Here is an 11,027-nt window from a genome sequence, read left to right on the forward strand (position 1 = left end):
TTGCCTCTATTTCCATCTGTAAAATGGGCTGATCGTTTTGTCTCCCACCTTTTTAGCTGTCTTGTCCACTTCAGCTCTTGAAGATAAGGCCAGCCTGACATTTTAACAGCACTGAACACAATGGGACTGCAGTCGGATGAGGCGTCCCGGCTTTACTATACTGCAAATAACCAGTAGTGCACAAAGTGGCAACAACGCCCTCCTCTGAAAGGTTATTCTGTCTCTTGAACCCGTGCATCGTTACTGATTTACTTATCAATAACATTAGGCATATCAGTCACCGGCTGTGCTGAATCTGTCCTGCCCCAAAGAGATAATCTGAGTCTCTCTAATTGCCTGTGTAGGTGTTATGGATTTATTAGGGTTTCTATTCCCTTCCTGGGAGAAAGTAACATTTGCAAAAGTCAATGTGGGTGAACATTAGCAATCTCTGTCCGTGTATTCTTTACTTTTTTTTCAGTGCCGGATTACACACTGTCAATAACACCAGCTGGGTTATGACATTTTGAGAGAGGGTTAGGTTTTTTTCCTTTTAATCACAGTAAATGTACCCAATTGCATAGAGGGGGGGAAAGCTGTGGCAGAACTGGCTGACAAGTCAGAAATGCTCAGCAGCCCTGTTATAACATGAGCATCACCATATATCTGCCCTACCCCATTCGCCTCGCGTGTATCCCTTACAGTTACACTGCCAGCCCGTGCAATGAAGCCGTAAACCTTCCAGGAAACCCAGACTGTCCGATTTCAGGCTCGATTCGGTCAAATGGGACTGATTCGAAAGCAGGAGATGGGAAAGAAAAGCTTTTAAACTATCCTGAGCGTGATAAATAGCACAGGAAAAATCTGCAAATGCCTTGAGTAAATCCGGTGCCGCTGGCACCTTTGCTTTTTGCATTCATGATTTCAGGACTAAGTGCCTGCTTCAAATAAGCAACGTAGTCAGTAGGACGCTTAGCACCATCCTAATGGAAGCTTTTTTTTTTTTCCTAATTGCACCACGGGCTGATTTAGGTGACTGGGGCTTTTGTTTGCTTACAAGGAACGATTTATCAGGTGGCGGGTCAGCGGGGAATCGGCATCAAACCCACTCACTGTCTCCCGTGCTTGTTTACGAGCCTCCTCGCTTTCCCTTCCAGCGCTGCTGCAGCCCAGGATGGGAACGGGGGTTGGCACTTGCGAAGGCAGAGGCGGTGTGGGATGAAACCCAGCTCCTGAACATTGCTGGTTTGAATGTAGGCCAGGCTGGTGGTGTAACTACCTCTAGTAATAAGCTCATTAGACCCTCACTAGAAATCTGCATTAGCTTTTTGGCAATGGAGCAAAATAGCACATAAACAAGCCAGTAAAAGTTTGAGAGGGGTTTGTTTCCTCCCCCTGGCCCCCTTTTTGCACATATGATTACCAAAGTGGTCTCTGTCCAATATCTGGCCTACTTAAGGGTGCGTGTGTCATTAAACTCATCATCCTACTTGGTAACACAGGCCTGGGTTTGCAGCTTGCGGCTTTTAGTTCTGTGCTGTGAAAAGTGTATAAGAAGCAAGGAAAACAGAGATGATGCATCCAAAGCACTATTTTTATTTCAACTAATTCTCAGGTTAAACAGTTGGCAACAGGAGACGTACAGCAACGAAATAATTAGCCGAGCAAAACATACGCTGCACTGCAATTTAATGACTCCTCCATACAATGCAGATCAGCGTGTGTGTGGAGTAGGAGGAACAATAATAATAAAAAAAGCCTGTTTTCGGTTTCTAGCACATAACATTTCACCATTACCTGCAGTGAATTACAAGAAATAAAGAGCGCAGCCTGCAGAAAGATGATTCCTCCATGTGGTTTGTAGAGTACTGGAAAGTATAGAGTCCAGTGCCTACGTTTCAGCGGTCTCCACCCCTCACCGCTCCCTGTGGTTTCCATTGCTATGATGGGTCACGATGAAACTCAGCCCCTAAGCAACAGCGCAGTGTTTATCATTAAAAAGGAAAGATAACGCGTGATATCCTATGCCATGATCTTTTAGGTAGCACCTTCATACAAAGTACAGTTATAGATATATAGGCCCATTCCAGTGGGACTATGCATGGGTTTAAAATACTTGCTGGTCAGCATATTAGGTGATGGAGTTACAATAGCAGAAGAGAGGTGATACTTAAAGAAAAATGCCGCGTTTTTGATCTGAGATTTTCCGCTGGCTGATTCAGCAGAGATGCTGCGGCCTGTTTTTGTAGACTGGGCTGTGGGATTGGGATCCCACAGAAGGGCTGAGGTTTGCTTGGTACTCGCACGATGGCATCGCTATGAAATGCTGCCTGGTTCTGCCAGTATGCCCCATTTCCCTTTCTTCATAGACGCATACCCCGCTTTCCTCCCACGTGTATAAAAACATTACCGGTTAACAACGCGAGAAGCAGATCATCTGGCTGCTGGTTTTCAAGCAGGCCCTAAAGATATCCACTGGAGTGGGGTCATTACCATACTGATACACATGTGTGCACTTCTAAGAGGGGGGATAGTTATAAGCCTCACCAAAGCACTGAAGGCCCGTAGCCAGGAGGCTGGCTACTCTATGGCTGGCTTAATTAAATGGCCGTTGAGGATGATGTAGATATCAGACTCCTCACTGTAAATGGCGTTCTCTCTCTCCCGCTTAAACATCCTCACCCAGACCTCATCCCCCTCCTGTAGCTCCAACATCAGGCTTTGGCTCTGCATGATGCTCCGATCACTGGGCTGGGCGTAAAGGATGGCCACTTCATTGTCATTCTTCATTAAGTGCAGGTAGGTCTCTTTGAAGTTCCAGGTATGGACATTCAGGTTGAAGTAGTAGATCCCCGGCACGTAGCAGAAGAACTTCCCCGTGAACATGTTGAAGTGTTTGTAGAGGTTGACGAACTCGGTGTCAAAAGTGACGTGCTCAAAATAATCGGAGCTGTGGAGAGGCTTCCTCCGGCCCACCGAGAAAGCGGCATATAGTTGTTTGCAGGAATGGCCTGATGGGCCAGACTGGCCTTTCTGACCCTTCTGTCCGTTATAACCACGTAGCCCTCGTGCTCCCTCCTTTCCAACTGCTCCAGGATTTCCTCTGTCTCCCATCTCGCCCTTTTCTCCTGTAATCACAAAGGACTCGTTTCCAAAACCGATGCATTTATAACACCGGGCACAAATATATCGGGATGGAGGGAGGCAGCCAATATTCAAGCACAAACACATCTGGATGGAGGCAACCAATGTTCAGCCCGATAGAAACTCTCCAGGTGCCTTCAGGAGATCTTGTCATTCTTAAATACCCATCTAAATCTGAATTTTGGACCATCCTTATCCCAACTCCCACAAGGCCATACTGCTGGGCGGCCCATGTTGATAACCCAGAAAAAGGAGGACTCCCCTTTAATTTTGCTTTATGTTTTATGGCCAAAATTATTAGAAGGATTAAACTATAGAAGTCAAGAACACGTGTAAAATGTGACAGGAAGTGAAGGTTACAGTGCTATTTTCTGTTTAGTTAATTTGGCGATAGTCTTTGTTAAAAAATGCAGGCAAAGTATGAGAAAAACTGTTCATCAAACTTCTGGTCCCTACTCTCCAGAACTTACCTTCCCCATGTTTGCACCTCTCTGAGTTGCAAAATCCAAACTGCCTTCATACAAATATTTGCAGAAAGTGATTTTTTGGGGCTCATATTAGAGCTAGATATAGTTACACAACTAAACTCATTTCAGAGAAGTAGTTTACAAGGGAAGTTAGACCAGGGAAGATGGGGAAAGATGCACCAGTTTAATTTAGGTGACCAGTACCAAATACTGAGAGAGGGTGACAAAAGCGAAGGACAGACAGCACGAGATGAAATCCTGACTGCACTGAACTTCTGTGTTGGTATCCAAAAATCAGCTTTGTTTCATATATCTGACTCAGTGATTAGCATATACACAGAGGAGGAAGGGGAGATACTGTGGGTGTGACTGATGCAGAAGAGAACAAGATGCCAACATTTTATCGGAGATTTTCAAGGCAGAAGGGACCCCGATGACCCTCTCATCTGTCCTGAAGCAGGACAGCCATCATTGAACCCACCCACTATCTCCTGCATGAAGCCTAGGATTTCTATCTGTGTTATACCACGTATTTTTAAAAAAAGACCCAGTTTTGATTCAGGATCCTCTGAGTGAGTTGAGAGTCCGTTAACTCTTTCATTCCATCGGTTATTTGCCCTTGCTGTAAAAATCTTCGGCCCATCTGAATTTGTTCATCTTGAACTTGAATCTTTTCCCTCCTGTTATCTGGTACATTAAAGACCTAGAGAGCATCTCTTCCACCTATCGGTGCCAACAGACAGGGAGTAAGCTGCCACTGGTGCCTCTCTTGGATGAACTATATATGTTGAATTACTGAAGTTTATGGGTATTTTCCTCTCTAAAGGAAGAACAGAGGTTATGAAGTTATGGTAAATAGGCCAAATGTAGAAGAGGATTCCCCTCCTACCGTGCTTTACTCACCTTTCAGGATGGTGATGTCTATAGTGGGCCGGACTTTGGGTACCGAATAGGCAGGCTCATTGCTCATCCTCGCGTACCGCAACGAGGACGCTGAGACGGGCTGCTCTGAAGGCCCGCAGCATCGCACACACGACAGCCGCCGGACTTCCCGTCTTGGCGAGCCCTTTTCTAGCAACGCGCCCACGTTCACAATGGATACCAAGAGCATGAGAAGCAAGGCACTCATCTTCAACTCGGCCAGCTGGAGCAGGGAGAGTAACGGTAATGATTAATGGGATGATTCAACGCAGAGCAACCGATGGCCATCTGTCTGCTTGCCACAGGGTGCACTTATTATTTATGCTATTGTCGTAGCACCAAGAGGTCCCCGTCAGGGGGTCAGGCCTGATCATGTTAGGCGCTGTACACGCAAACAGCAAAAAGCCGGTCTGTGCCCCCATGCTGCTTCCCATCTAGGTACCTGTTAGGAGAAAACAGGCAGTAACAACAAAAAGACTGGAAGGGAATACAAGGCAATGGTGAGAGAGTTGGTTGTAACTGGAGTAACCACGTACAAGAGACAAAAATTTCCCTTAATGCCATCACGCTTTACATGGATGCGAGTTTGGGGGGTTTTAAATGAGTTTGCATCATCATGAACTCAGCCACATCCTGATGTAATTTAGTTTGCAGAGTTGCAACTTGGAGCGTTGCATCCATTAATCGGTTAGCTCAATCCCCTCCCCCAAGTATCCAAGTATTAATGTAGTAATAATCATTTTTGTTTTTGTACCATCCCTAATCACTGTAATTCCTTTAAGAAAACCAAAACAACAAAAGCAAATATAACATGTATAATTCTCCAGAGTTTTTAGGGGAAGTGTGAATGTAGGAGGGTATGCAACTCTGCATTTTCCTGGCAAATCTTCCTTTTAGCCTTTTGTTAGGTAACTGCTTTAACACTGAGTTAGTTGGTCAAGCAGGGCTTTTGATTATATCTGTCTTCTCTCTCAGCTGAATTTCTAGGTAGGCTTCATATCTGAATTACTAAATAAGCCTGTTGGGAAGTCACAGTCGCTGTGAATGTAGACGTTAAGTAGCAATGGCTTTGCACAAACACTGGTTCTAGATTTTTAATTATGGTTTTCTACAGTATTATCTGAAGGCTCCAGAGTGCCACAGGGAAATGCAGAGATGCAACAGATGATGCTAGGCAATCACTCGTCTTCTCTATCTTTGTATAGAAATGTCAGTCCTTTTACCAGGAATTCATTGCCCGCTCCACTGATTTTCATAACGCTTCACCACCTCACAGTCACAAAGGTTCTGGCTTATAGTTTTCTTGTTAAAAGTTATGCCCTTTTGGGGCCTGATCCAGAGTCCGTGAAGTCAAAGCAAAGATTCTCACTTTGTCAGACACTTCACAACTCCCAATTTTGCAGCGGGCTGTCCGGGATGTTAGCAGGGAGGTAGGAGAGGTGATGGCTGGCGTGGTTCCCAAATACTGCCAAGATTTCAAACCACGGTACGCCAGGCTCCGGTTTCTCTGGGCTGGGAACTGTGCAGGGTTTAGTGGATACAGAACAGATTGCCACTATGGGGGAAGTACTATCATAGAAAATTCAGGTTGAAAGGACCCTGGGGGGATCATGTCTAGTCCAACCCCCTGCTCCAAGCAGGACCAGCCCCGATTATATCATCCCCACCAAGGCTGTGGCAAGCCGGGTCTTAAATACCTCCAAGGATGGAGACTTCACCATCTTTCTAGGTAACTTGTTCCAGTGCTTCACCACCCTCCTCGTGAGAAAGTTTTCCCTAATATCCAACCTCAACTTCCCTTGCTGCAGCTTGAGCCCACTGCTCCTTCTGTCATCTGCCCCCACTGAGACCAGCCCAGCTCCATCCTCTTTGCAGCCCCCGGCAGGGAGTTAAAGGCTGTTATTACATCCCCTCGGTCTTCTCTTCCCCAGATTAAATAAACCCTGTTCCCAAGAAGAGAAGACCAAGGGGGAAGTAATATCTGTCCTTTGGACTATAGGCACTTTGTAGGAAACATCCTGCTTGGGTTCTGGCTTTTGACTTGTCACCACAAAGAATGAGATGCTCACTTTTTATTTTTCTATCGTACTTCTGTTGAACTCGCTGAGAGGCCTGTCAAATGCTTATTAGCATGCTGGACTATTTATAATCATTAGCATGAATAATAATACCTTTTCATGTGAAAGCAGTGAACAGTTTTCAACTGACTGTAGGATACTTGTGATGGTCCTGTTCACAACGCAACAGAAATCTGATCTTGGGTGTAAGCTTTTGGGAAGTTAATGGGCTTTAATATGATGCAGTTTGAGGCCAGAGTTCTCATTCATGTGGACGTCCTTTTACACCACTCTGGAATGAAATTAGGTGTGCATTCGGTCTCCTTATATTGCCAGATGAATGTAAAGGGGATTAAAGCAAATTTGAAAGGGGACCCATATCGACAATCTAGTCAGGTAGTATGTCCTACTTACATGGTACATTTTTTATGAGGGATTCCCTGTTTTCAGACCACAAGTTTCTAGGCTTGGTTAGGTCTGGTCTAAAGTCAAGAGGACTATTAGCTATGTTCAGTCATATAAAGAACCCCCCCACACACAAAAAAACCCTAAATCTATTGGCTGTTCAAGACCCAATTTTATTTCATTGAAAAGTAGTTTGCTTTTTTCATGGTTTTGGCCTGTAAAGCAGTAACCTAGGGGACACGTAGTAGAACATTGCATCGTTTCAATCTCAAAGCATTAGGCAAAGGAGGCTTAATTGTTCTCCTGCCTGCTTGTATTGCTCTCGTCAAGGAGAATCAGAGCATTCATTAGGAAAAATATTTCTGATTTGGATGTAGATAGAGGATTCGTAAATGTAAAAATATTAGTTCTTGTTTAAAGCGCGTAGTTCGGATTAGAATGGTGATTATCACTAAAAAGATCAGCATGTCTGTGCTGGGTTTTTTCCTTCTCAAAACAACCAAAAAAGGGGAAAGTTTTCCACTTGGGGACTATTTAGAAATATAGGTAAAAGAGCGGTGTTTGGGGTCTACACAGAAATAGATCCATCTATCTATCTATCCATCCATCCATCCATCTATTAGGGCCGTGCAGAGCAGGTAACATTCGATTCGACAGCCACGTCGAATATTAAACTGGGTCCCGCTTCGATTTGCCGTCTGCTTGGAGTCGACGCGGCTCCGCTTGGACTCGGGGTCAAAGCTCAGTCGAATATTCGAGCTGCTTTGACTTCCCGCAGGCTATAATGGGGAAGGTCGAAGCAAGCTATAGCTTCGGCATTTCTTGTCTGATCTTGGTGACACTTGCAGGAATGGTAGCTCCTGAAGGGCCCACAAAGCCTGCTGACTTTTGACAAGATAGGTTCGGGGGTGCGGAGAAACAGCACCCCGATTCTTGAGAGAGACCCTCCTGTGACTTGTGTGGAAAGCCGCAGGGAGCTCGGACCTGCCGGCCTGCTCGCCCCTGAGCGGCCCACCAAGCCTGCCTGCGGTCACGGTGCTGGGTGCAGGGTTTGGGGGAAACGGCACCGCCGGCTGCCGACAGACACAGCTCGTGACACAGCTCATAATGATCCCAGGCCATGCTAGTACCGGACCTTTCCCTCCGGCGCGCGGGTGCATCTGCGGATGCTGCTGAACTCTCCCCTCTCCAGCAGTCAGAGGCGCAGCAGGAGACAGGGCGGACGCAGCTGACCCGCTTGCCTTCACCAGCGTAGGGGCACCTCCTGAAGTGGCTTGAAAGGAAAAACCCGAGGGGTGTCGAGCACAAACGCGACTGATTTCCCCTCCTTCCCTTGCCAGGGCACGGGGATCCAGATCCAGCGCCAGCTCTTCGTCTGGCGCGGGAAGGCTCGGCATCGGCAGTGCCACGGGGGGGAAGCGCGCTGCTGTGCGGGCTGCGGTTACGGTGGGAGAGGTCGTGGCTGCCGTGTCCGGACACGAGAGAGTCTCGGGCACGGGCAGTGGCTCTGGCGGCACGGCTGCTCCCCTCTCCTCCCGCAACAAGGGCTGGGGCTGCTACCGGCAGTAAGGAAAGAGGCTGCGTCTGAGTTTGGTGGGGGGAGAAACTGCAGCTCTCCCGCTTGCAACCCCCTTGCTCCCCTTCGTGCAGGCCGGCCGGTGCGGCCACCCGCCTTTCCACCCCGCTTCATAATGTGTGCCTCCGTGTGTAAACTGGAGCCTCTCAGTGCGCCGCGGGTTAGATTTCTGGATGTTGTGTCAATGTGTTCGTGTGTGTAGGTAATGTATTGAAAAGCGCTGGTGTGGTGGAAAGAATGAATGATGTATAAATATATACATATTTCTTTCTCATTCCATTTATTTATCTGTTTGTGTGACTGAGTTGAAGCTGGACTATATAACTAAGGTTATTCAGAGGAGTAAAGGGGAGAGGTACCAACATATCGCTGCCCAAGTGTCAATAGACATTGTATTAACTTGATAACTCTCCATGCAGTTGTGAGTGCTCTGGCAAGTAATTACGGTGTGAATCTCTAATGTATGAGTCCTTAAACAATTCAGAATACAAGTATTTGAATAATTACTGTACAGTTCAGTGTATTAAACACAGTGCTTCAAATATTTTAGGAAAAAAAAGGGGGGGGTCGGACTTGAAGATCTTGGGGGTCGGACTTGAAGATGTACAAGGTCCCTTCTGACCCGACTTCTCTGATTCTGTGAGATATATATATAAACTAAATCCCTGTATATAGAATAGATCCTAGGCTACTACTAACCCTATCCAATATAAGCATAAACTAATATGAAAAGTAGTTATAAAATAAAAGCACCAAGTTCTCAGAAATCCCTGTTGCTAGCGTTGCGAGCAGGGCTTCCAGCCGGCGCGGCCTGACGCGGCGGTGCTGGCGAACACCAGCAGCACAGAAACGGACCCCGAGGCAGAAAGCAGGGAGCGGAAAAACTGCTGCTTTTTCTGCATTTTTTCTGGCCCTCCCCCAGGGCACTGGGATTGGACAGGACCTCAGAGAATGCTGACAGGTCATTGGCTGGCCACACGTGTCAGTCATGAATGCACTCCTTCCCCCTCCCTCCCCTTACTTTCCTCTTCCCCCCCCACATAGGGAATCCAGTACAGGCAAGTCGAATATTCGACCCGTGCCGTTAATATTCGACTTCCGGTATTCGATTCGACAGCTATTCGACCAGCTGCTATTCGACTCGACTTTCACTTTTCAAGGTCAAATATGTCGAATATTTGTTGAACTGAATATTAAGTCGAAGCTTTGCACAGCCCTACTATCTATCTATCTATTGTACGTTAGAGAGAAGTATTATGATAATTACCCACTGGGGAAATTGTCAAAATCTATGATTTGTTCCATGATTCATGAAGCATAAGGATGTGCGGGGGTACAGGGCGGGCAGGTTTGTTTTCATCTGCTTTGGGAAAAACAGTCTATTGAGCAAAAAAAAAAAAATCATCTATGGCCTATAGCTCTTGGAAATCAAAGCAAAAATGTTTCCTTTAAGGGTCTTGAATTTTCATACCTGCGGGTGTGTAAGCATGTGTGAAAACCTTTATAATTGGACATCTCATGGACTCTACATGTGGTTGAGGATAAGGCCACTGTGGTGCTGGAGTCTGCATGTGAAAATAGATTGTCATATGCCGACAAAGGACTAGGGAAAGGAGATAAAAATAGAGAAAAAGCAGGTAGGGGAGAGCAGCAAAGAGAGCACTGCGGTGGGAGAGGACAAAACCTCACAGTCCAGCACTTGCAAAGTTGCATCTCAGAGCACAGTTACGGACCTGGCAAAGGGGAAATGGAAACCAAGGGAGCAAAATGAGGGGATGAAAGTGAAAACCCACGTGGATTAGAGGGAAGGAAAGTAAATCCAAGGGGGAAAAAGAAATAGGGAGGCCTGAAGGAAACACTTAAGAGAAAAGTGCAAGAAAAAGAAAACGTAAAAACAAAGGTAGAGCCCCTAACATAACACTGATGATGGAAATATGGGTGGAAAGGGGAGATGTGTTTTTCATTACAGATGGTTACTGAGATCTTACTGCACCAAGCGCAACGATAACCTTTTTCTTCCCAACGAGGCAGATTTATCACCTTCACAAGCCTGTGCACGACAAACTCTGATATGTTCTGCCAGCACCTCCGCTTACACTAGAGGAAAGATCTGGCAGGTTGTGTCTTCAGCAAATGATTCAAATTCCAACACTGGGGGAACATTTGTCCTACTTTTTCATACTGATCAGATGTGCTGGCGTGTGTCTAGAATGATGTATTAGTTCAACGCAGAATGCCCGGAGATGGCAGAGCTGATCAGATTCCTGTTTGGTCATCCTTCGTGCTCCTTCTCCAGAGAGAAGGGGGGACATTTCCAAAGAAAAAGGACAGAAATAGAAACCAAAGATAGTTTTCAGCGCAAAGAGACTGTACATGGTAGGGAAATCTTAGAATCCCAAAATATTTCAGTGTAGAATTGCTGTTTTCTGAGTTGAAAGCTCTGAAATGGGACACTATACTTAAGCAAAACTGGGGCGG

At 46.2% G+C, this 11,027-nt stretch overlaps 1 protein-coding gene across 2 annotated transcripts in view; it reads right to left on the reverse strand.

Moving 5' to 3' along the window:
* Positions 1–1,564: 1,564 nt before the first annotated feature.
* C1QTNF8 (C1q and tumor necrosis factor related protein 8) overlaps positions 1,565–11,027 on the reverse strand; it is a 14,104-nt gene continuing 4,641 nt past the window's right edge. Inside the window, exons 1-3 of one of the 2 annotated variants that reach the window (XM_019541903.1) lie at positions 10,559–10,836; positions 4,494–4,734; positions 1,565–3,107 (exon numbers count right to left, since the gene is read on the reverse strand). In XM_019541903.1, coding sequence (XP_019397448.1) covers positions 2,560–3,107; positions 4,494–4,719 — 774 coding nt within the window. In that variant the 5' untranslated portion in view covers positions 4,720–4,734; positions 10,559–10,836 and the 3' untranslated portion in view covers positions 1,565–2,559. Of the gene's footprint in view, positions 3,108–4,493; positions 4,735–10,558; positions 10,837–11,027 lie in introns of those variants that run through there. The other variant, XM_019541902.1, reaches the window with a different exon arrangement.

This window comes from Crocodylus porosus, unplaced genomic scaffold (genome assembly GCF_001723895.1).
Source record: "Crocodylus porosus isolate Cpor-Errol unplaced genomic scaffold, CroPor_comp1, whole genome shotgun sequence".
NCBI lineage: Eukaryota > Metazoa > Chordata > Crocodylia > Crocodylidae > Crocodylus > Crocodylus porosus.